This window comes from Selaginella moellendorffii, unplaced genomic scaffold, assembly GCF_000143415.4.
Source record: "Selaginella moellendorffii unplaced genomic scaffold, v1.0 SELMOscaffold_7, whole genome shotgun sequence".
Classification (NCBI taxonomy): Eukaryota; Viridiplantae; Streptophyta; class Lycopodiopsida; order Selaginellales; family Selaginellaceae; genus Selaginella; species Selaginella moellendorffii.
The window spans coordinates 1,394,050-1,417,788 of record NW_003314268.1 but is presented as its reverse complement, the minus strand read 5'-3'; the positions used below and the strand labels follow the sequence as shown (position 1 = coordinate 1,417,788).

At 48.8% G+C, this 23,739-nt stretch overlaps 8 protein-coding genes across 13 annotated transcripts; 4 read left to right on the top strand and 4 right to left on the bottom strand.

Annotated features, from left to right (window-relative positions):
* Positions 1-1,075: 1,075 nt before the first annotated feature.
* Positions 1,076-2,297, bottom strand: LOC112345146 (pentatricopeptide repeat-containing protein At3g46790, chloroplastic-like). The gene is made up of 2 exons (XM_024671325.1): positions 2,233-2,297; positions 1,076-2,184 (listed from the first exon to the last, which is right to left on the bottom strand). The coding sequence occupies exons 1-2, from the start codon at positions 2,255-2,257 to the stop codon at positions 1,079-1,081; spliced, it is 1,131 nt and encodes a 376-aa protein (XP_024527093.1). The 5' UTR covers positions 2,258-2,297; the 3' UTR covers positions 1,076-1,078.
* Positions 2,298-6,370: 4,073 nt separating this feature from the next.
* On the bottom strand, positions 6,371-7,690 carry LOC112345186 (pentatricopeptide repeat-containing protein At3g46790, chloroplastic-like). The gene is made up of 2 exons (XM_024671481.1): positions 7,653-7,690; positions 6,371-7,604 (listed from the first exon to the last, which is right to left on the bottom strand). Exons 1-2 carry the CDS (start codon positions 7,675-7,677, stop codon positions 6,544-6,546), a joined length of 1,086 nt encoding a protein of 361 aa, XP_024527249.1. The 5' UTR covers positions 7,678-7,690; the 3' UTR covers positions 6,371-6,543.
* A 933-nt stretch (positions 7,691-8,623) lies between these two features.
* LOC9652781 (adenylyltransferase and sulfurtransferase MOCS3-1) lies at positions 8,624-10,620 on the bottom strand. The gene is made up of 11 exons (XM_024671480.1): positions 10,362-10,620; positions 10,199-10,291; positions 10,096-10,151; positions 9,977-10,041; positions 9,843-9,917; positions 9,714-9,792; positions 9,611-9,649; positions 9,451-9,559; positions 9,277-9,395; positions 9,096-9,215; positions 8,624-9,038 (listed from the first exon to the last, which is right to left on the bottom strand). The coding sequence occupies exons 1-11, from the start codon at positions 10,573-10,575 to the stop codon at positions 8,676-8,678; spliced, it is 1,332 nt and encodes a 443-aa protein (XP_024527248.1). The 5' UTR covers positions 10,576-10,620; the 3' UTR covers positions 8,624-8,675.
* LOC112345187 (dolichol-phosphate mannose synthase subunit 3-like) lies at positions 10,611-11,137 on the top strand. Its single transcript, XM_024671483.1, has 3 exons — positions 10,611-10,772; positions 10,822-10,929; positions 10,999-11,137. The coding sequence occupies exons 1-3, from the start codon at positions 10,662-10,664 to the stop codon at positions 11,047-11,049; spliced, it is 270 nt and encodes an 89-aa protein (XP_024527251.1). The 5' UTR covers positions 10,611-10,661; the 3' UTR covers positions 11,050-11,137.
* A 373-nt stretch (positions 11,138-11,510) lies between these two features.
* LOC112345183 (putative serine/threonine-protein kinase-like protein CCR3) lies at positions 11,511-15,448 on the top strand. 2 transcript variants are annotated; one of them, XM_024671473.1, is made up of 3 exons: positions 11,511-11,655; positions 11,715-11,832; positions 11,981-15,448. In XM_024671473.1, the coding sequence occupies exon 3, from the start codon at positions 12,800-12,802 to the stop codon at positions 15,341-15,343; it is 2,544 nt and encodes an 847-aa protein (XP_024527241.1). In that variant the 5' UTR covers positions 11,511-11,655; positions 11,715-11,832; positions 11,981-12,799; the 3' UTR covers positions 15,344-15,448. The 2 variants fall into 2 exon arrangements, with proteins under 2 accessions (XP_024527241.1, XP_024527240.1); XM_024671472.1 differs by having other exon boundaries at positions 11,715-11,922.
* A 171-nt stretch (positions 15,449-15,619) lies between these two features.
* LOC112345185 (probable membrane-associated kinase regulator 1) lies at positions 15,620-17,915 on the top strand. Its single transcript, XM_024671478.1, has one exon. It carries the CDS (start codon positions 16,121-16,123, stop codon positions 17,564-17,566), a length of 1,446 nt encoding a protein of 481 aa, XP_024527246.1. The 5' UTR covers positions 15,620-16,120; the 3' UTR covers positions 17,567-17,915.
* A 382-nt stretch (positions 17,916-18,297) lies between these two features.
* Positions 18,298-19,556, bottom strand: LOC9652780. Its single transcript, XM_024671482.1, has 3 exons — positions 19,214-19,556; positions 18,502-18,690; positions 18,298-18,447 (listed from the first exon to the last, which is right to left on the bottom strand). Exons 1-3 carry the CDS (start codon positions 19,493-19,495, stop codon positions 18,349-18,351), a joined length of 570 nt encoding a protein of 189 aa, XP_024527250.1. The 5' UTR covers positions 19,496-19,556; the 3' UTR covers positions 18,298-18,348.
* Positions 19,472-23,677, top strand: LOC9652779 (plastidal glycolate/glycerate translocator 1, chloroplastic). Of its 5 annotated transcripts, XM_024671475.1 has the most exons (15): positions 19,472-19,575; positions 19,659-19,998; positions 20,137-20,443; positions 20,503-20,764; positions 20,820-20,935; positions 20,999-21,108; positions 21,182-21,359; positions 21,422-21,551; positions 21,628-21,837; positions 21,912-22,354; positions 22,407-22,480; positions 22,694-23,057; positions 23,130-23,252; positions 23,314-23,409; positions 23,461-23,677. In XM_024671475.1, the coding sequence occupies exons 2-9, from the start codon at positions 19,729-19,731 to the stop codon at positions 21,776-21,778; spliced, it is 1,524 nt and encodes a 507-aa protein (XP_024527243.1). In that variant the 5' UTR covers positions 19,472-19,575; positions 19,659-19,728; the 3' UTR covers positions 21,779-21,837; positions 21,912-22,354; positions 22,407-22,480; positions 22,694-23,057; positions 23,130-23,252; positions 23,314-23,409; positions 23,461-23,677. The 5 variants fall into 5 exon arrangements, with proteins under 5 accessions (XP_024527243.1, XP_024527244.1, XP_024527242.1 ...); XM_024671476.1 differs by having other exon boundaries at positions 22,694-23,252; positions 23,456-23,677; XM_024671474.1 differs by having other exon boundaries at positions 23,314-23,675.
* The last annotated feature ends 62 nt before the right edge of the window (positions 23,678-23,739 follow it).

Below are 23,739 nucleotides of genomic sequence, written 5' to 3'. Positions count from 1 at the left end.
TACTTTCTCAATACCCCCGAATGCCCAACACTTGGCATATCATAACACTCAACCAAAATTTGTTTGATGAGTTTGTTAACACGAGAAACCACTACATGTCCCTTCTTCACCAGAATTCCATCTTGTATTTCGAATGATGCAAACTTGTTACCCTTCAAATTTGTAGAGGCGTCCCTCAACAAAACCTTCGCGCAAATATTAGTGATAAAGGAGTCGAAGTCAGCAAACTCCTTAAGCTCATCCAAGAGATCGCTGGATAACTTTATGAACAACATAGAATTTACCATCCTGGATAATACATTAGCCACCTTATTGTCACCTCCATGCTTGTACTGGATTTTAACAAACATTTCCTATAGGAACTCTTGCCAATGAGCAAGGCGATCTCGAAGATCCTTTTGTCGACTGAAATATTAGAGAGATTGATGATCTAAATCCACATGGAAATCTGATCCATATAGATAATGTTGCCATTCATTCATTCATTGACCCTTTCAGAACAATTCATTCATTTTTTGATGAAACATTGCACTTTTAACAGCTCATTATAGGTGCCCATGAGATTAAGGCAAAGATCATAGAACTTGCGGGCATATGCATTCAAAGACAAAGTCCTTTGTTAGATTTTTAATAGCTAGTTCACGAGATTAACTTCTTCAAACTTTTTGACAAACAAAGTGTAGAAAACCTTTGTCAAATCAGTCTAAGAAGTCGGCTTCGGATTAACTTTAATGTAATTCTTCCACCACGAATAAACATAGCCCATAAACTTCATCACAAAGAAATCTATCTTCACCTTATCTTCACAAGGATTGTGAGACTAACAACTTTCCCACAATTCCAACCAAGAATCAACCTATTGACTATTACAAACATTTGGTGATGATTTCCATTCCACGATATTATAATCCTTGGCATGCTTGACGTACCAATGATAATCACAAACTTGTTATGTCACTCTGAACCTCAGAAATCTAGCACACAATAACATCATTAAGAGTCTCTTCCACATCATCATGGCCATTATCACTAACACCATACTCCTCATCAAGATCAATATCTTACTCACCCGCCATCCCTAAAAGAACGTGCTGTTCCAATACCAATGAATCGAACAGGAAAGCCAGGCCATGGAATATTCTCGGAATATTCCCGTAGTTCGTGTAACTCCGGTAAACTCCTCGTAGGCCATGATGATCGTCGACCATGAAACTGAGTTTCGGATGCTCATTCTGTCGAACAAACTTCTCGAATCCTCCCAGCTGCGGCATCTGCTATACATCCCCAGCAGAGAATTCGCTACAACGACGTGTGACTCGAGACTGCTCTCCACCACTAGAGCGTGAATCTGCCTCCCTTGCTCGAGTAAAGATGGTGCTTCGCAGCCGCTCAAGATACTGACAAAGGTGACACTGTTTGGAGCAGTCCCTTCGAGCAGCATTTCCCGGAAGAGCTGGATCGAGAGGCTGAACTTTCCATCCTGTGAGTAAGCTCCGATCATCACAGTCCAGGAGACCACATCCCGTCGCTTCATCCTCGCGAAAGTTTGCACTGCTCCATCTAGGCAACCACACTTCACGTACATGTTGATCGTGAGGTTGAGCACACCAATATCGAGCTCGAGCTGGGTTCCTGCTAGACGATCCTGGATAAGTTTCCCTTCTTCCAGAGCACCGAGCTTGGTACAAGCAGTGAACAACGTCTTGATCATGACCCTGTCCGGTGGAATCCCTCTCCGATCCATCTCATCCAGCTGACCAAACACCAACTTCCATTTCCCGAGCCCCGCTCTAGCGACGATCACTGCTGTCCACGTTGCAACATCAAAGCTCTCACAAGCAGCGCTCTGGAAAACCCTCTCGGCCTCGTCGAAGCTCTGGCACTTGAGATACATATGGACGAGGTGATTGCCAAGGAACGCGTCGCGGACAAACCTGGATCTCACAACGTACTCGTGGACGCGCCGGCCCTCCGCGAGAGCGCTGGATCTTCCACAATCCAGCAGCAACCTCGCGAGCGTGGAAGAATCCAAGAAACCATCTCGACCTTGCCTGGAATCGAGATAATCCAGCGCCGCCTTTGCTCCTCCTAGCCGCAGCAATGCCGAGACATCGAACAAATCACTGGAAGACCCGCATTGCGTCGATATGCTCGAAACAAACAACCCGCGCCACGGCATTCTCCCTGAAAACACGAGAATCAATCAAAATCCGCGACAAATCGAGCACGAACCTGGCGCAAGCTGGCGCGTCGCCATCGCCAGAGCTTCCTCATCCTCAAGAACCCTTAAAAACAGGGGGCATCGTCAGCCCTAAACCCCATAAACCCTTGCACTGCCGAAGCCGTCTTGACCACGCTCCATCAGCCATTGCTATCGAAGCAGTGACCGTCCGTCAAGCCTAGGAAATATCATTCCGCGTTTATGGCCTCCTTTATAACGGGTACACGCACCACGATCGAAAGCAAAACGAACGAGTCAGGAGAGGATGAGCTACTACGATCAGAAGCCGCCAGTGCAAGCGCCGCCGCCGCAAGGCTATGGTCAAGGTAAGCGCCGCGAGAAATCGCGAGATCTTTGCCTGGATATCTGAGAGATCTGGGGTGTTTCAGCGTATCCTCCGCAAGGCTATCCTCCCCAGGGATGTCCTCCGCAAGGCTATCCTCCAGCGGGCTATCCAGTCCAACAGCCGGGATATAAGCAGGAGGAGAATCATCAGAACAACAAAGGCCCGTCGTTCATCCAGGGATGGTAAATTTATAGTTCCAAAATCTCTGGAGCCTCGCTTCGCTCGAAGCTCTTCCCTTTTTTTTTGCATTTGTTGATCCTTTTTTTTCTTCCAGTTTGGGGGCCTTGTGTTGCTGTTGTTTGCTAGGCGCTTGCTTCTAGCGCCCAAGACGACGATGCAGCTTAGATTTATATACAACCGCCATGGTGTTTTTGATAGATCAAACTCCCTGTGGGAAAATACGTTGGTTCTAGCCATTGGTTGGCTTGAACTTTTCTTCCATTGTAGTCTTTCTCAAGCAAAACTCTTTACCTAACGGCGAAACTTTTGATGATTCTCGAAAGAAAAAGTGCTTTGTTTCTAAGAAAACCAAGACCTTGAGCTTTCCTGTAGAGAAAAAACGATTTAGTACAAAGGAAACTTGGAGTCTACCTCTCTGGACCACGCCTCAAGTCCTCCTGTGACATCCAAGGCGTTAACTCCAGAGTTTCTGAGCAGCTCCACAGCTTCCTGAGAGCTATTCCCCCTCCAGCAGATGACAAAGACTGGCATCTTCTCGTCGTCGAGTATGATATCGCGGAGCTCTTGGCTGTTCTTCTGGAGTTGCGAGAGAGGAATGTTTGTCGACTGTGGCAGCGCGCTGATGGCGTACTGGTGCTCGTCACGGACGTCTAACAGGACGTGAGGGACTTTTTCTTTGATGCATTTTCTCAGCTCTAAGCAGCTCAGGGAATTGGAAAGAGAGACCACTTGCTTTTGAACTGGAGCCTATGAAATGATAGAGAAAGATTATCGAAGATTTGGAAGCGTGTTGGTCCTATTTACCTCATCTGTCATTGAAACGAACAGGAGAGTGAACCCTAGCCCAAGCTGCTTTAAATCCCAGAGGTCATGGAATATTCTCAGAATATTCTTGTGGTTTGTGTCGTTCTGATGACCTAGCAACATAAGGCAGCCTTAAGAAGTTAAACGAGCCTCACATGAAGGGAGTCAAAAGGCAATATGGCCATGGAGAAAAGGTGTGCAAATGGCAACACCAATGTCACAGCAAATGGCCATGAAAGAAAGAAAGCAATATAGCTTTTTCACATGACAATATAATCATAGAAACAAAAGAATGAAAATAGAACAAACAGCTCAAATTATATAGCAATACGGATATAAAACTCAATTTTCCCCTTCCTCAAAAATGTCATCTAAATTATAACCAAAACTTGGAAACACTCTCTTCATGTCATCCTCAATTTCCCATGTAGCGTCGTCCATGGAATAATCATTCCATTGAACTAACAACTCTTTAGTTGTCTTCTGGCGTGTTTTCACCAATCTTTGAGCAAGAATATTGGTTGGACCAACCTTCTTTGCATCAATCTTTGGGACTTGGATGATGGATTGATCCACAATATCACCAGAGTGCAAACACGCTTTAAGCTTACTCACATGGAATGTTGGATGAATTTTTGAATTAACTAGCAAGTCCAAAGTGTATGCAAGATCCCCTACACGCTGTAAAATTGTCTAAGATCCACAATACTATGGAGGCAACTTAGCACTGCCACCTCCTTTCAGAAACTGTTGTGCATCTGACAGCTTAAGGAAAACCTTGTTACCAACTTTGTACTCTTGATGACGATGATGCTCATCAGCTAATCTTTTGTCTTGTTATTGAGCTTGCCTTATGTTCAACTTTGCCAACTCAAGTTTGTTTTGCATATCCTCTAGAAAATCACAAGCATGAGGTACCCAAACCAAAGCCAAATTCAAACTCACAAGAGGCTTAGGCTCATAGCCATATATTGCTATAAAGGGAGACATGCCAATAGCTGATTGATGAGCGCTATTATGAGCAAAGTGAAGTAAAGGTAAGTACTTCTCCCATACTCTCTGTCGAGTCAAGTTTCCCACAAAAAACCTTAGCATATCTTCTAATAGCTGATTCATGCGTTCTGTCTGTCCATTAGATTGTGGATGCTCACCACTACTCATGCTCAACTTAGTCTCTAGCTTTTCAAAGACTGTTTGCCAAAATTTGGACGTGAACTTGGAATCCTGATCATTCACAATGTCACCTGGCAAACCATAGAGACTAAATAACCGGTCTACAAACAACTGAGCAAGTTCAGAAGCTTTTATCGTCATTTTCACAGGGAAGAAGTGAGCCATCTTGGTCAAACGATCCACAACAACCCAAATAGCATCATTTCTTTGAAAGGTTTTGGGCAAAACAATGATAAAGTCCATTGAGATGCTATCCCATTTATTCTCGGGTACACGTAAAGGATGATAGAGGCCAGCGAGCTTTTGATGATTAATTTTTGATTGCTTGGCAAGTCAAACAACCATGTATGTATTTCTCAACATCTGACTTTCCCAGGCCAAAAGAAATGCCTCTTCACCAAAATATACTTTCTCAATACCCCCGAATGCCCAACACTTGGCACATCATAACACTCAACCAAAATTTGTTTGATGAGTTTGTTAACACGAGAAACCACTACATGTCCCTTCTTCACTAGAATTCCATCTCGTATTTCGAATGATGCAAACTTGTTACCCTTCAAATTTGTAGAGGCGTCCCTCAACAAAACCTTCGCGCAAATATTAGTGATAAAGGAGTCGAAGTCAGCAAACTCCTTAAGCTCATCTAAGAGATCGCTGGATAACTTTATGAACAAGATAGAATTTACCATCCTGGATAATACATCAGCCACCTTATTGTCACCTCTATACTTGTACTGGATTTTAACAAACATTTCCTATAGGAACTCTTGCCAATGAGCAAGGCGGTCTCGAAGATCCTTTTGTCGACTGAAATATTAGAGAGATTGATGATCTAAATCCACATGGAAGTCTGATCCATATAGATAATGTTGCCATTCATTCATTCATTGACCCTTTCAGAACAATTTTTGCTCTAATGTTCAGCCCTATGGCAATGAAAATAATTGCCCTCTGCTTTATCCTTCTCTCATTAGTCCAAACAATGTCTTTTGGCCTCATTACCATCTCCACTCTTCAAGCTATGATAGAATAATAGGAATTTCTTCTCTAAAGATGAAGTATTGGTGGTTTGGTTATCACGTTGACCTCCCCATAGACCATCCTGTTGACTAGAGTTGACTAAGTTGACTGACAGTTTGGGTGAAAAGATCTGAGCCCTAGTGATTGCATCAGTCAATGTTGTAGGAAAATCCTTTTTGACCTTTTGCTACATATCCACTAAGCTCAATTTTTTGATGAAACATTGCACTTTTAACAGCTCATTATAGGTGCCCATGAGATTAAGGCAAAGATCATAGAACTTGCGGGCATATGCATTCAAAGACAAAGTCCTTTGTTAAATTTTTAATAGCTAGTTCACGAGATTAACTTCTTCAAACTTTTTGACAAACGAAGTGTAGAAAACCTTTGTCAAATCAGTCTAAGAAGTCGGCTTCGAATTAACTTTAATGTAGTTCTTTCACCACGAATAAGCATAGCCCGTAAACTTCATCACAAAGAAATCTATCTTCACCTTATCCTCACAAGGATTGTGAGACTAACAACTTTCTCACAATTCTAACCAAGAATCAACCTATTGACTATTACAAACATCCGGTGATGATTTCCATTCCACGATACTATAATCCTTGGCATACTTGACATACCAATGGTAATCACGAACTTGTTACGTCGCTCTGAACCTCAGAAATCTAACACACAATGACATCATTAAGAGTCTCTTCCACATCATCATGGCCATTATCACTAACACCATACTCCTCATGAAGATCAATATCTTACTCACCCGCCATCACCGATGAAGCGAACAGGAGAGCTAGGCCATGGAATATTCTCGGAATATTCCCGTAGTTCGTGTAACTCCGGTAAACTCCTCGTAGGCCATGATGATCGTCGACCATGAAACCGAGTCTCGGACGCTCATTCTGTCGAACAAACTTCTCGAATCCTCCCAGCTGCGGCATCTGCTATACATCCCCAGCAGAGAATTCGCTACAACGACGTGTGACTCGAGACTGCTCTCCACCACTAGAGCGTGAATCTGCCTCCCTTGCTCGAGTAAAGATGGTGCTTCGCAGCCGCTCAAGATACTGACAAAGGTGACACTGTTTGGAGCAGTCCCTTCGAGCAGCATTTCCCGGAAGAGCTGGAGCGAGAGGCTGAACTTCCCATCCTGTGAGTAAGCTCCGATCATCACAGTCCAGGAGACCACATCCCGTCGCTTCATCCTCGCGAAAGTTTGCACTGCTCCATCTAGGCAACCACACTTCACGTACATGTTGATCGTGAGGTTGCGCACACCAATATCGAGCTCGAGCTGGGTTCCTGCTAGACGATCCTGGATAAGTTTCCCTTCTTCCAGAGCACCGAGCTTGGTACAAGCAGTGAGCAACGTCTTGATCATGACCCTGTCCGGTGGAATCCCTCTCCGATCCATCTCATCCAGCTGACCAAACACCAACTTCCATTTCCCGAGCCCCGCTCTAGCGACGATCACTGCTGTCCACGTTGCAACATCAAAGCTCTCACAAGCAGCGCTCTGGAAAACCCTCTCGGCCTCGTCGAAGCTCTGGCACTTGAGATACATATGGACGAGGTGATTGCCAAGGAACGCGTCGCGGACAAACCTGGATCTCACAACGTACTCGTGGACGCGCCGGCCCTCCGCGAGAGCGCTGGATCTTCCACAATCCAGCAGCAACCTCGCGAGCGTGGAAGAATCCAAGAAACCATCTCGACCTTGCCTGGAATCGAGATAATCCAGCGCCGCCTTTGCTCCTCCTAGCCGCAGCAATGCCGAGACATCGAACAAATCACTGGAAGACCCGCATTGCGTCGATATGCTCGAAACAAACAACCCGCGCCACGGCATTCTCCCTGAAACCACGAGAATCAATCAAAATCCGCGACAAATCGAGCACGAACCTGGCGCAAGCCGGCGCGTCGCCATCGCCAGAGCTTCCTCATCCTCAAGAACCCTAAAAAACAGGGGCATCGTCAGCCCTAAACCCCATAAACCCCAGTCTTAAGGCCAGCTTCCGGGAAGCCGTCGATTAGTGGCCTCCGCGAATCTCGACCGTCCGTCAAGCCTAGGAATAGCCATTCCGCGTTTTTGGCCCCTTTTATAACGGGTACACGCACCACTTACTCGTTCGTTTTGCTTTCGATCGATTCGATTTCTTGGCGGAGGAGAGGATGAGCTACTACGATCAGAAGCCGCCAGTGCAAGCGCCGCCGCCGCAAGGCTATGCTCAAGGTAAGCGCCGCGAGAAATCGCGAGATCTTTGCGACGATTTTACCCTGATCGCGGAGAAATCCTGGATATCTGAGAGATCTGGGGTGTTTTGGCAGGGTATGAAGCGTATCCCGCCCAGGGCTATCCTCCGCAAGGCTATCCTCCCCAGGGATATCCTCCGCAAGGCTATCCTCCAGCGGGCTATCCAGTCCAACAGCCGGGATATAACCAGGAGCAGTATCATCAAAACAACAAAGGCCCATCGTTCATCGAGGGATGGTAAATTTATAGTTTCTGGAGCCTCGCTTCGCTCGAAGCTCTTCCCTTTTTTTTTTTTGCATTTTTTCTTTGTTTGATCCTTTTTTTTTCTTCCAGTTTGGCGGCCTTGTGTTGCTGTTGTTTGCTAGACGCTTGCTTCTAGCGCCCAAGACGACGATGTAGCTCCCAAGTTCTAGATTTATATACAAACCTGCCATGGTGTTTTTGATAGATCAAACTCTGTGGGAAAGGTTGTAGCTTCCAATATTTTGATTGGCTAGAACCAAAACTTCGGTTGGCTTGAACTTTTCTTCCATTGTAGTCTTTCTCAAGCAAAACTCTTTACCTTTGCTTCGAAACGAGATTATTCCGCGAAACTTTTGATGATTCTCGAAAGAAAAAGTTGTTTCTAATAAAACCAAGACCTTTGAGCTTTCCTGTAGAGAAAAAACGATTTAGTACAAAGGAAACTTGGAGTCTACCTCTCTGGACCACGCCTCAAGTCCTCCCGTGACATCCAAGGCGTTAACTCCAGAGTTTCTGAGCAGCTCCACAGCTTCCTGAGAGCTATTCCCCCTCCGGCAGATGACAAAGACTGGCATCTTCTCGTCGTCGAGTATGATATCGCGGAGCTCTTGGCTGTTCTTCTGGAGTTGCGAGAGAGGAATGTTTGTCGACTGTGGCAGCGCGCTGATGGCGTACTGGTGCTCGTCACGGACGTCTAACAGGACGTGAGGGACTTTTTCTTCGATGCGTTTTCTCAGCTCTAAGCAGCTCAGGGAATTGGAAAGAGAGACCACTTGCTTTCGAACTGGAGCCTACGAAATGATAGAGAAAGATTATCGAAGATTTGAAAGCGTGTTGGTCCTACTTACCTCATCTGTCATGGCAACCCCGGTAAACGCCTCGTAGTTCATGTTGTGAAAATTCGCTTCAGTGATTTCCGGATTGTCTCCACACGCCACACAGCTTGGATTCTTTGCTCTCAGTTTGATCTGATAAAAGACAAAAAAGTCTAGATGACTTGCTCAGCTCAAAAGAAACAGCGTGCCTTACATTTTGGAACCTTCCCAAGCTCGCATCGAAGATTAGCATTCTGCTGCTAAGTGGCTCCCCGGTACCACTTGCAAGCTTGATTGCCTCTAGAGCTTCAAGGGAGCCAATTATTCCTGGCACTGCAAGAACAAGAATAAAGGATTCAGATCTTCGAGGCTGTAAAGCTTCACGTACCAACACCAAGTACTCCGCTATCAGAACATCTTTGGCAAGCGCTTTGAGGAGGTGGGACAGGAAATAAGCAACGATAGCATGGTCCATTCTTGTGATTGTAAACAGTTAGCTGCATAAAAGAATGTTGGATTAAATCACATCAAGCTGATGAAAGTCTTACCTGGCCATCTAGACCGAGTGCTGCGCCGGATACCAATGGCTGGAAACGCGAATTACGAGTGTTCTTTTATCCGTTCTATAAGTCCGAATTGATGGATATGTACCTTCCTTGCAACAACGCAGGCGTCACTAATGAGGTAGCGACTCGGGAGATTGTCCGTAGCATCGACGACCACATCGAACCTGTTGAAGAATGCGCAGAATTCAGGCGAAAGGACGATTGAATGGCATACTTTCTCACAATCTCCAATGCATTGTCAGCGGAAAATCCATTTGGAAACTCCAAAATGGATAGAGAGCTATTAATCCTGAGGAACGACAGGAAGAAAGAACTAGAAACCATTGCTGACGCATAGAAACACCATACCTCCTGCAAGACGTAGCAGCGGACCTCACTTTTGACGTACCGATGGCTTCCTCGGAGTGGATGATCTGAAAAGAACGAAGAAAAAAAATGTCTGAAGTGCGAAGAACGAAACGAAGTACCTGGCGATGGAGATTGTTTAGCTCCACAGTATCACGGTCCACAAGCCCAAGAACACCTGCCACAGAAAAAATTACTCACGAACTAGAATTCGAGGAAGTATACCAACACCAGCGGCAGCAAGATATAATGCGGCAGAAGAGCCTAACCCTCCACAGCCAATAACCAAAATGGAAGAACTTAGCAACTTCTCTTGGCCTGATACTAGCTCGTTAGCCTCGAAGAAGAAAAAGGAAGTTCCAGAAGAGAAACTATTCGTAATACACACCTGCGATGCCAAAGGCCGGAACGAGGAGCTGCCTGCTATATCGACAGACCTGATACGAATTCAATCCATGAGTCGTGTAAGCCGACCGCAAATCCTCCGCCGCCGCACTCCTCACAGGCACGCGATCTCGATCAGCCAGCTTCTGCTCTAGCATCTCCACGCGCTGCTGGAGACGAGAGATCTCCGCGCGCAGCGACTCGTCTTCTCCCCCCATTTCGCAAACCCCAAACCCACTAAGAGCCCTAAAAATGTGAGCGCCAAAATTCGATCTAGGGTTCTTGGGCTCGCGCGACGAGCGCCATGAAGCAGGTGATCAAGCTAGGCGCCATCGCTGTTCTCGTCACCGCGCTGTGGCTCAGTCTACTCCTTCGATCTGATCTACCGGATCGCGTAGCAAAATTCGTTCCTTACGTGAGTATTGCAGTTCTATCTTTTCTTCGCTAAATATTTAACTTTGTAGCTTCCAATTCTCGCGATTTTTGCTTTGGGTTGCTATGGCGTCGTAATGGTTGCTTATGGACTCCTGGTTTTTCCATCGTGTCCCAAGGAGGCGATTCTACTACAACAGGTTTACTTTTCTCGACCAAATTCTCTCGGGAAAAAAGAGATTGATCTTTTTCGCTTCATTGTCTGTCAGGATATCATCGAGGCAAAAGATTTTCTTGAGAAGAAGGGGATCGTTTTTTAGTAGTGGAGCGACATGTGTTCTAACAGTCCGGAAACTTTGGTATAACCTTTTCAATGCTTTAAAGGAAACGAATTTTTTTTTCTTCCTACTTCGTTGTCTAAGTACTTGGTGATTGAATTTGATCTAGACAGCAAAGCAAAACGAGTGTGGATCATGCAGCGCATACACTGATCGATCTACCTGTCCCTCACAAGTTTTGGAGGTGTTGAAAGCACTAGAAAACTTCGTCGGTTCCCCTTCCTCCTCGAACCAAGTAAGCTACGAGATTTTTTAAGTCACAGTGGGATTACTTACTGGCAGCACTAGAAACAATGCTTTGGAGTTTCTCATAGTTTTTACAGGCAGAGAAGACAGAGATGGCCAGCTCCGGTGCTCGCATTCATCGCTCCCCGTGCTTCTTCCTCGTCTTACACAACACTTTAGTCGTGCGAAATGGGGCTTTCGATGGGGAAACGCGCTTTCCACGATTAAGGTGTGAAGCAAACGAAAATCAAATTAAAGGAGGAGACCGAGGAGAGTCAAGAGTCATCGACAGCGAGCGATCTTTTGAGGTGGCAACTGGGGCTTTTGCTGACCGAGTCGGCATCGCATCAAAGGTTTGGAGAGGTAAGTTGTTAACTTCAGTTTCTCTTATTACATACTTTTTATTCTCTTTTTTGTCTCAGGGCGCGAGATTCCGTCAAGACTTCTCAGAGCAGCGGAGTCATCGCTGTATTTTGAGAGGGATCTCCATGGCTGGACTTGGCCAGGGTCTTGTACACAAACCATGGACTCAATTCAGAGGTACCAATCTCTGTAAAAATTGCTTTGAATGCCTCAAAACCTTTGTTTTCTTGGCGCTGCTTTCCTGGTAAACGTCAAACCGAAGTACAGGTAGAAGAAACACTCTGCAACTTTCTCGTCGTGAACTTACTGTGATTATTTTTCGCAGGTTTAAGGCCAGGACAGCTTAAATGATTCTAGAAACCAGCCAAATGTCAGCAGCGTCAAGGTTCGCGAATTTATTGAAAAGATTAGAGCAAAGGTTTTTGGGTGTTTGTGGATCCGACAAGGACGTCCACGGATCACCTCCATCTTTTTTTTTTCTTTTCGTTTGCTTTCTGTGCGTCCTTGTAGCATTCCAGAGCTCCTGATTGACGAGAAATAACTCGCCCAGATGCAGAAAATGTCGAGAACGAACCCCCCCTCCGCCCCAGCGCAAGTTTTCAACGGAGTTCGACACTTCGTCCACAGGTTAGCTGGGTGGGCGGTGCCACGCGGCAAAGGTTTTAAATTCAAATCGGTGGAATATTCTTGTCAAATCAACGTCAGAGCTGGGCTTGACCGGGATCCTACGGCTCTTGGTTAATCAGACATGGCACTTTTCACACGCTGCGCGCTGAATTGACAAAACGCGGAAGCTCCCTCAAGACCACGTAGAAGAAGAAAACAACGATTAGATTTGCTAGACCGCGCACGCACAAAAATTTGGTGCTAATTTCCACTGTGCTGGAATGGTCAATGAGCCGCCGGTTTGAAACGATCGAGAGCTGCGAGAAAAGCCCGCTTTGGGATTTATAGCTCGCGCTCCGTGGAGGACTTTGGACGACGACTCTAGGTACCAGCAGCGCGGCAGAAAATCGCGGTCGTTCATCAATAGGCGTTCGCTTCCTCCTTACCGATCGAAACCCGAGACCGGCCGGAATTGCACGACCCGGGAACGAAAAATGTGCTGCAATTGGGGACGATCCAAGCTTGATCAGCTTGCTTCATGGACAGGTGTAGTGGGTTTCAGGCAATTCTTGAGAATTCGATCTCCTTGGGTAGGAATTCGGGTCGCAAGAACAGAGCTTTAGCGAAGAAATGGGGTCTGGTATGTCGATTTCTCGTCGTCTCGCTGCTAATCCCTGCCGCGCGCTCATTGGGTTCAATGTCGGGGATCGCTCCCACGTACCCAGAAGCTCGGATTTGCGGGATTGTCCCCGGATTGGCTGGATCGATCATCAGCTGCGCGGGCAGCAATAACAGCGCCAGCCCCCCACTCAGCTATGGCGACGCTTCCTTCGTTGGCATCTCGGGCGGGAATGGATTCTTCTGCGCGCTCAGGGAGTGGACGCGCCAGCCCTTTTGCTGGGATGCCATGAATTTCAGCTCGCGCAGCCGCCTCTCGAGCGCGAGCTACTCCCAGATCGCGGTGGGCGATTCCCACGTCTGCGGCATTCGATCGATCGATGGCGGCGTGGATTGCTGGCGAGGGATCGGCATCGCGGCACCGACTAATCTAGCAAATCTCACCAGCATCACCAGCGGCTCGAATTTCAGCTGTGGCATCGTCGCGTCAAACGGGAGCGTCGTGTGTTGGGGCGACGAATCGATCCAACGGCGCTTCCAGCCATCGCAGGGCTCATTCTCGTCCGTACAGGCGGGCGGCCAACACGTCTGTGGTCTTTACTCGTCCTTTGGGACCGTGTCGTACTGCTGGGGCGATAACACGTACGGGCAGCTGGATTTCCCTCCCAGCGTGGAGTTCTTCGCGTTTGCGTTAGGGCAGAGGCATTCTTGCGGGTTGGATCGATCGACGCGCCAGGCGCTCTGCTGGGGCGACAATTCCACCTCGCAGCTCGCGGCGCCAGCAGGAGTGAGGTTTGATTCCATCGCCGCGGGGGATTTCTACACTTGCGGCGTGAGGAGCGGCGATCTTGGGGTAACTTGCTGGGGCAGCGTCTCGATCGGGTTGAGCCAATCGCTGCCAGGATCGTGTAGCAGTGGGCAATGCGCGGCGGAATCGTACGCGCTGGTGAATGCCACAGGGAATTCCAGCGTCTGCGGTGGATTCAATCACGTCTGCGTGTCGTGCACCAGATGCCCGGAAGGGGCAATCGAGGAGGTCCCTTGCGGGATCACTGGCGGGGACAGGCAATGCAGCTCATCACCGCCACCTCCAGCGCTAGCTCCTCCACCTCCTCCTCCTGGAAGATCTCGGCGGCGGCGGCTATCGAACGTGGAGATCGTGAGCGTGGTGCTGGGATCGACAGGGATGCTACTCGGCCTCGTCGCGATCGCGTTCTGTTCTTGGTCGAGGCTCCGCAAGCGCTCAGAGTCCGGAAGGATCCATCACTCCGTGAATGCCAACAATGGATCGGTGACGATCTCCCAGCAGCAGCAATTGCGACGGCAGCGCAGTGGAGCATCGTACGTGACCGGGAGCCGGAGGAGCCTGGGCCGAGCCGAAACATTCACGCTGGAAGAGCTCGCGGCCGCCACCGACAACTTCAGCGATGACAATCGCATCGGCACTGGCAGCTTTGGCACCGTCTACCGGGGTGTTCTTCCGGACGGGCGCGAGGTGGCGATCAAGCGCGGCGGGGTTGGATCGTCGGGCATGGACGCCATCGCCAAGAAGAAGTTCCAGGACAAGGAATCGGCTTTCCAGAGCGAGCTCGAGTTCCTCACCAGGCTCCACCACCGGCACCTGGTGACGCTGGTGGGATTCTGTGCCGAGGACGACGAGCGATTGCTCGTCTACGATTTCATGCCGAATGGAACCGTCCACGATCACCTCCACGGGCGAAAGGAGGAAGAACACCAGGAACGGCAAGAGGGTGGAGAGATCGTCCCACAGCAGCAAGAGAGGATCTTCGCGATCAATCTAAACTCGTGGCAAATGCGAATCGGGATCGCCCTCCAGGCCGCCAGGGGGATCGAGTACCTCCACACGTACGCGGTTCCTCCGATCATCCACAGGGACATCAAGTCGAGCAACATCCTCATCGACGCCGAGTGCTCGGCCAGGGTCTCGGACTTTGGTCTCTCGCTCATGGGTCCGAGCGATGGCGAGTCCCATCTCTCGCTCACCGCCGCCGGCACCGTGGGCTACATGGATCCCGAGTACTACAGGCTCCAGCAGCTCACCACCAAGAGCGACGTCTACAGCTTCGGCGTGGTGCTGCTCGAGATCCTCACCGGCAAGCGCGCGATCATCGTGGAGAACCGGCTCAAGCTCCGCCAGAATCCACAGCTGCCTGTCAATGTGGTGGATTTCGCGGTGCCATTCATCCTGGCGGGGCAAGTGATCTCGATCCTGGATCCGAGGATTGGACTTCCTGAGGAGGCGGACGAGATGGAGGCGGTGTTGATCGTGGCGGAGCTCGCGGAGGAGTGCGTCCGGCTCGAGGGGAAGGAGCGGCCGAGCATGGGCGAGATTGTGAGCCGATTGGAGAGCGCTGTCGCGGTGTTGAATCGCAGCGAGAGGAGGAGGAAGAAGAAGCAGGAGCTGAGAAGCTCGAGCAATTCTTCGTCTAGCGGCCAGCTCTAGCTAGTTCGTGAATTTTTTTATTCCTTCGCTTTTATGGGGATATTCTTTTCTTGCCCGCGCCAGATTTTAAAATGTTAAATTGCAGCCGTTGGATAGATCCTGGAATGGACGGCTCGTATTTGGTAGAGATCTTCTTTTTGCTGCGCAGCTTTATTCCGCTGCAAGGTAAAGTACAAGCGCTTGTCACTTAGGTAAAAATTCCTCTCTATCCAGCTACCATGGAACGGAAGATTCCTGCGAGATTCCATACGCTTCTACTTTAGGGGCTACGATTAACATAACCGGGAAAGACAAATATTGTTCTGGCCACGTGGGCCGTACTGGATTTAAACCCCATGTGGCCCACCCTGGCAGTATGTCCGTACTAATCATGGTCTAAACCACGGGGGTTTATGCCGTCGTATCATAACTAATCCGGTCTCGGTGTATAGGACGATCGCGTCCGTCCGATTCGCACGACGTGTCCACGTGGCACGTGTGGGGGAGTTTTGCCCGCCTGTCTATGGCTGCACTGTTGTGCTTGCTACAAGCAAAGCCATGACCCATCCTCTTTTCCTTGCTATTTAGCCCAGAAAGTACAGGGCATCGCCTGGCGATTCCTTTCCGGCCAGCAATTGGATCTTTCGTAGCTCTCCCCCTCCTGGATCGATCGATCCATCGCTGATCGCGAGAAATGCTAGTGGCGAGAGGAAGTGGAGTGGAATCGCCGCGGACGACTCATGGTTTCCAGAGGCCGCGCTGCCTCGATCACAGGCCGGGAAGAGGAAGGCCATAGCTATGGCGGGCAAGAGCTTCTTGGAATCGGTGGAGCTCTCGGATGATCTGGGCAGCGGCGGCGGCGGCAGTAGCAGCAGGAGCAGCAGCGGTAGATCTTGGCACAGCCCACGGATCTCGTTCTCCAACGATTTCGCCCAACTGGGCGATCTAGATCATCCCGGCAGCAATGTGGGCGCTTCGCTATCGCCGCGCCACCGCCCCTCCTCCTCGTCTGGCGAGTTTGAATTCACGGCCAGCGCCACCGCCGCTAGCGATCGCGCGGCGCCGCCCAAGAACCCCCCAATGCTCTCCGCCGACGAGCTCTTCTACAAGGGCAAGCTCCTGCCACTCCATCTCCCTCCGCGAATCCAAATGGTCCAGGACTTGTCCGAGCTCCGGATGGATCCAGCGCCGCCTGGGAAGAACCAGCCCACCGCCCAGATGAAGCAGCAGCAAGGATCGATCGTGGCAAGATCGCCACCGGTTGCCCTAATGCGCCGCGAGCGCTCGCTGAGATCTCCCGCTCGCCCATTGGTGGTGGCGTCCACGCTCAAATCCTCTTCCTATCCCCCGCCGGGCTACACCTCGCGCCCCTCCTCGCCCCCAAAATCTGGCAAATGTTCTTCTTCCAGCCGCTGGAGAGATCTCTTCGGGTTTCAAAGAAAATCCATTTCTTCCCCAAAAGCATCGAGTTCTTCCAAGCAAGGTGTTCCAGCCAAGCTTCTCAAGATGATCTTTAACCGGAGTAGCAGCTCCAATTCCAGCAGCTCCAATGCGCCAGAGATCTCTCCTCCGGATGATCCGGCGGAGATTGTCCATGACAGCTCTCTGGTGCCGCTGCTCAAGGATTCCTCCTCTAATTCCTGCGATCCCGAGATCCTGGCGCTCCACTCCTCGTCGGTCTCGTCTACTTCCTCCAATTCCTCCTCAAATTGGACAGCGTCGTCGGCTAATTCCTCTTCCTCCTCCTCCGCGGATTTCCCAGACGAGATCGCCATCGCCCCGGGCAGAAATTCGAGCAGGAGCAAGCCCGATTCGAACAGAGGCCGGGCTAGCAGCAGGGGGCGGCGATCATCGGCTGGAATCTCTAACGCCAGGCTCCATGGGCAGCTCCAGAACTCGTCGGCAGGGAAGAACAGTGGCAGCAATCTCCAGAGAAGTGGGAGCAATCGCAAGGCGAATTCTTCCACGCTATCGGCCAAGATGCAGCTCCAGGACCACGTCCTGATCGGGAATTCGCGCCCGCACAGCGAGAGCAACTGGAGGCGGCCATCGGATCACAAGCCTTCCTCCTCGAGCGTGCGAGTGACGCCCGTTCTTCACGTCCCGGCGTGCATTGGGCCGTCGCTCCGGAGCGTTAGGGTTCATGGCTTGCGGAAGCTCTTCTCGTCCTCGTCCTCTTCCAATCCGCCTCCCTCGCATTCGCACGGGCCGGGCAAGCCAGATCGCACCGTCGCTGTGATGTGAGACCTCTCGCCAGCTCCAATCGATCGATCGACGGGAATGGATGGACGAATCAAGCACAATCCCCAGTGCTCTGGTTCATCGCTGGTCCGATGCTGCGATTCTACTGCAATTCGGGATGAATTCTCCCGATTCGCGGCTGCCCATCCAAGGAAATCGCGCGCTGCGGCTGCCCAAGCGATTGAAAAGCCGAGATTTGAATCCCAGAGTGAGGATTTGAGTGTTGTGTGTGTGATATGTGAGATAGAGAGATATTCTTTGAGTGTGTTGAGTGAGAGACATGGACCATGACTACACAGGGGGAGAGTGGTCAACCAACACAATATATATAAATACCTTTGTTTCTTTTGGACATGTTCTTTGGCCAAAGTACACGCAAGACAGATCAAACGAGATGAGATATGAGGCAGGCAAGAGCGCGAACGAGAAACCAGCCTCTCGAAATTCCCCAGAGGCTTTTTTAATGCCTCGATCCTCTCATCGATGGAATGGATCGTCGACAATTCCATCATCTTTTTCCTTGTTCTTATGGTTGCTGTTGTTGTTCGTCCATGAATCATTTCGTTGCACTCACCTGGGCTTGCGAGATTCCGCCCTGTTTTGCTCTGTTGCGCGCGGAATCAGGCAATTGGGTCCGCGCAGCTGTCCGGCAGCTGCGAGCCCACTAAAATAATTCGTGGAAATCACGCTTGGATCGGCGAAACTCGCAATAGCCCTAGAAACAGGGGACAAAATTCCCTAAAAACAGAGTGACATTTATTCAAGAACCCTAAAAACAGAGCTTCTCATCCCGCCACCAGCGGCATTTCCATATGGACGCGATTCTCCTGCTCGATCACGTCGAGGTAGATTGGATCGACCTTGATGTCGCTGTCGACGTGAACCTGGAAGACCAGCGCGATTGAGAGATTTGAGCGCGATGAATTGAGACGACAAACCTCGAATTTGTGGCGCCATTTCCAGACTCTGGCGGCGCCGCAGATCGTGACGGTGGAGTGGAGCAGCATCTCGCGCTTATACACGTCTTTGATGAGATCCTTGACGTGGTTCGTGACTTGGAGGCCATCGAGCTTGGCGGGGACGCGCAGGATTTTGGTGGAATCGGCCTCCTGGGTGCCTTCGTCAACCTGGAAGAAAAAAAAAAAGGAAATTTTTTTGTTGTTGTTGTTTAGACGTGAATGCACGCTCTCGAGCTCTGGAAGAACTTCCAAGCTCTCGATTTCTACGGAAGTTTAGATTTCTAGCTCAAATTTGAAGAAGAAGAGATTGGAGTGCTATTCATGCGAACCAAGACAATGTAGCAATTCCTTGATCAAAGAAACAGGCAATTCACGAGGAAAACAATGTAGCAATTCCTTAATCGAAGAAACAAGATATTCACGAGGATAAACTATGAGCAATCGTGAACAATCGAGATCTTGATTGGTCACAATTGTTTTTCATAGTTTTCCTTGTGAATAACTTGTTTCTACGTGTTCCCAATCTAGAACAATTCTTGACAGGAGTGATGGATGATCTAACGAAAAAATGCTGGCTGCCATCTCAAAGCATTGATTTGATCAAGACAAAGAGAAAAAAAAAAAGATCTAGCACGCCTTGACATTCTCTTGGAAGAACGAAGAAAACTATAGAAAGTATAGTAGAACTCACCTTGGCTTGCCCTAGAAGTGTGTCATGGTAGAAGATGTCCATGGTAGTGCTCGTGTACGCGATCGGCGCGACGTTGGGATTGGTGACGCTGATGCTCAGCACCAGCTCCACATCGATCACCGCCATGAGCATCGGCGAATCCGTGCAGAAGCGCATCTGGAATCCCTTGAATTCGATCGAGGTTACCTCGAAGATGGGATCCTTGGGCCGGAATTTCCACAGCGCCACTCCCCCGGCTGCCATAGCTCCCGCCGCGGCGATCCCCGCCAGCGCCATTCGCATCAATCGATGGAGCTGGAGCGATCAATCGACGGAGAGGAGGAGCAAGGGTTTCTCTTTTTTTCCTTCGGTTACACTTAAAGGTATGTGTCGTGGTCCCGACAAAAGAAGTGGCATGGTTTTATTGGGTGGTTTTTTAAGATAGAAGAATTTTTTTCTTCCACAGGTCTGGGCTTCACGAGATAAGAGACGGGAAGAACAGTGGATCCCTGGTAGCCGATTGGTACGTAGATTCGATGGCATTGCTGAGTTTAAGTCTCAGATCTCCTCGCCCGAGCTGCCATCCTCCAGAGAAATGGAAGAGAAATACCTGCGAGCCTGGAAATCGAAGTGGAACTGGTCGTGTTCTTCTCTCGAGACTTGGTGGTGGTGGAGGACTGGACATCCAGAGTAACTTACTTGCGCTCTCGGGAAGAAATCGTCGTCTCGTTCTCGTGCGAAGATCCTCGAGCACCGAAGGACACAACAGTGGAGAAGGGAGAGCTTCTTCTCTGGCACTCACGCAGGTAATGTTTCTTCTATGTTGAGAGATCTGAGTAAGTTCTTTTGAGTTTTTGTCCTAGGTAGATCCAGGTTTTCGTTTTCGTTTTCTTTTTTTCTATCGGCCAAGTTCTCGAAGTACTGAAGTTTTCTTGCAAATGTAGGTGGCTCATCTGGGAGTGTCACTGGGAATTTTCCTGGGACTGGATAAGCTACTCAAGAAACTCTTCGTTTCAGCGTCGATAAAGTTTCCAAGTGCGTTGTTTGGGATGTTTTGCATCTTCGTCATCCTCAACGTTTTGGACGCGGCATCACCCGACTCGGCTGCGTCGGTGGTCTCCTTTTTTTCTCCAGCGATCACGTTCATACAAAGATGGCTGCCACTTTTTTATGTGCCTTCCTTGGTCGTCATTCCACTTGCAACCAAAGGTATTCCTGCGTCCGCTGGTGCAAAGATTGGTGCCATTCTCGGTAAGATAAAAGAACTGTTTCAAGTTTTGGCATTACTGATATAGTTTGTTCCTTGGCAGTTTTTGGATGGGCTGCAACTTTGGCTGTGGCGGGATACACTGCGGTGGCTGTCAGGGGAATCGTTCGAACCAAGCTAGAGCCCACGGAGCCGACTCCAAAGCCTGCTCCATTCACAACGAAAGAGATAACAGCCTGGTCCATCGTGTTTGTATTGTCGTTTGGTCTAGCGGTTTTGTCTCCCGGGGCTCTTGGATCATTTCCAGCAACAGCGCTGCCTTTTCTACTTGCAGCAACTGTTCTCGGATATATGCTGGGCTCAAGGTTTGCTCGTCCAACTTTAGTTCTAACCGACTTTTTGTTTCATTGTCTGCTGTAGCTTCCCAGCGGATCTTAAGAAGGTGCTCCATCCGATTGTGTGCTGTGCTATAGCTGCAGACCTGGCCGCGTTCTTGCTCGGCCTTTTCACGCAAAGAGGATTCGAATCAATACTAGGTACACTTCCTGTGCAACCTGTTTTGCAACTTATTCGTGTTTTGTCAAATTCCTCTTTGTCAGGAGCTTATTTGACAAAGAATCCTAGGGATCCTGGTGCCGGTGACTTGCTCATGGGATTTCTTGGTTCGGTGATTCTCTCTTTCTCGTTCTCGATGTTTCGTCAAAGAAAGGTGACGTTTCTGTAAGATCTTATATGACTCGTTCGTTCATTCACTTAGAGTAATTTGTTTCTTCCAAACTCAGCTTGTCAAGAGGCACGCCGCGGAGATTTTTTCAGCAGTTATTGCATCGTCGCTTTTTTCTCTGTATTCCACCGCAGCAGCTGGACGAGTCCTCGGCCTGGACGGACAATTCACTCGAGCTATAGTACCGAGATGTGTTACTGTTGCTTTAGCGCTGCCAATCTCGTCTCTACTCGAAGGTTTGCTTTTCACTTTATCCTGCTATTGAATCGTTTTGTAAGCTCCCAGGTATTTTCTACAGCTCAAAATCAATCGTTGACAGCAGCAGTTGTGGTGTTGACCGGTCTTGTCGGAGCAAACTTCGCGCAGACATTAATGGATAAGCTCGAACTGGACGACCCGATTGCTAGAGGGATGGCTACAGCTTCCAGGTTTGCATTTTAAAATGCGTGAACTTTAATGTCTCATCATCGTCCTGATCCTTCTTCTTCTTTTTCTTCTTGCCAGTGCTCATGGATTAGGCACTGCAGCGCTATCCGCAAAAGAACCCGAGGCACTACCGTTTTGTGCGATAGCTTATGCTCTCACGGGAATAATCTCGTCGGTGGTGGCCGCAGTTCCCGTTGTCCAGCAAAGCCTCGTCGCTCTGGCCGGTTAGTTGCCAATGGAGAAAAAGGAACAGGCAATAGAAAGAAAAAAGAAACAAACTTCTCAGAGGTACGCGAGCGACTTTTTCAATTCGGCATTGATTGCTTGATTGATTCGTATATTTTTGCTGCTGCATTTCACAGAGAGCTTTCGCTTTTTCCTCCCATTGGTCTTGCACGAAAATCTCCCAGATGAACGCAGCAACTTTGGGGTGGAAGTATTTGTTTATCCAAGTCAAAAAAGCAGCTACCACAAATGGAGCACCGGAATTAAATCTGGACCATCATGAACAGCCGCTAAACGAAAGAGAAAAGCGGAGTTTATTCGCTGGGAGAAAGAAGATTAAATTATTTCTCCTTGGCGACGAGACGATGCAAGTTCTCCTACGAACACAATCATTGTTTCAATGCGAGGTTCTTCTTCTTTCTTCCTCATCTTCGTCTAAAAATTTGTTTTTCCTTTCGTTTTTTTATATCTTTTTCTCTCTGCGAAGGAAAGAAGCTTCGCTTCAATCATTCCTGAGAAGCAAAAGCCGCAGGGAATAAAGTAATCGACGCTTCTTCTTCTTGTTTGCTCGCGCTTTTCCGTAAGAGGTTTTGTTTATGCAAAAACTTGAGAGCGTGTTAAAATGTTGGCAGGGTTTTCGGCTATAATCGCTGGTCCCTCGCGATGACGACGCTGCTGGGTCATGACGCTCGTCCTCGGATCCAAGGTATGTAGCGTCACTGCTCGATTCTCTCACGACCCATCTAGTGCTTGGGATCAAACCAGCGAGAGGAGATCATGAGAGTTACTCGTCATGATCCTCGTGCTCCGAGAAGATCACAAAAATAAACAAGCATTCTTTAGCTTAGCTAGAGGGATTTGCGTTTAGAGTCGCTGCTGCTGTTGGATTCCTCACTTACTTTTGTCGATTTTGTCTCAGAAAACGAGGCGAGCGCAAAGAAAAACCATGCAAGGTTTTTATATCAATCATCCACCACCACTGACCAGCGCAAAAGGAAGAGGTATGTATATATAGCAACTGGAGAAAGTGAAGGAATACACAAGCTCCTCCCCACCACCTATGGCGAGGGGAGAGTTTTTATTTCCTGGAGGGATTTCGGAAGAATCAAACGATCAATCAGATCGGAGTTGGATCAGTCCAGACTGGAAAGAGGCATTGCATTGATCGCCATGCACAGAAATGCGAGCAGCGAGCGAGCAGAGACTCCAGGAATCAGAGGTAGCAGCAGCGATCATAAGATATCATTTTTCATCGTGCCTTGAAAGGAGGAGCGAGTAAATAAGTAAGCTATCACTCCTTTTGCTTCCATCTTCTTCGTTCTTCGTCTCACTCACACAAGGCACGGCTTTGGCAGAGAGGCAAAGGAGAGGGGCTAGCTTCTGGTCCGCCATGGCTGGGCGAGAAAAACGTTCTGCCCATCTATCAGCCATCGATCGAGGTAGGTTTTTTAAAGCTAAACTATGGAGTTGTGGCACTGGTAAGCATGATTTCGTCGAGTCTCACTGCATTCACGAGTTTTTTGCTTGGCTCTCATGCAGATATCTCCGCCGCTGCTGCCTCTGCAACAGGATCGATTGTTAAATCGATTGAAAGGACTGCGAGCGCGAGCTTCGCTACACGGAAAAACTTACGAGGTAAAAGTACCCATTTTGGATTACTAGGACGAACCAGCGAGTTTAGCGCAGCATTGTCTTCGCATCGCATCGAGTTGAGTTGAGCCGAGAGTGGACATTTCATCTCAAAGTTAGCAGCTACTTACACCGATCGGATCATAAAACTCGAGACACGAACAAAAGCAGGCTAGAACAGCGATTTAAATGAGACGCCGACATGCCTGATCGAGCCTGAATGGGGGATCCGCGAAGCAAACTTCTAAAAAAAATAAAAAATCTCTACCAAATCTTAACCATAGCAGGCAAAACACCTTGGAGAATTTTCCTTTTATTTTCTCGCCCGAATGATAG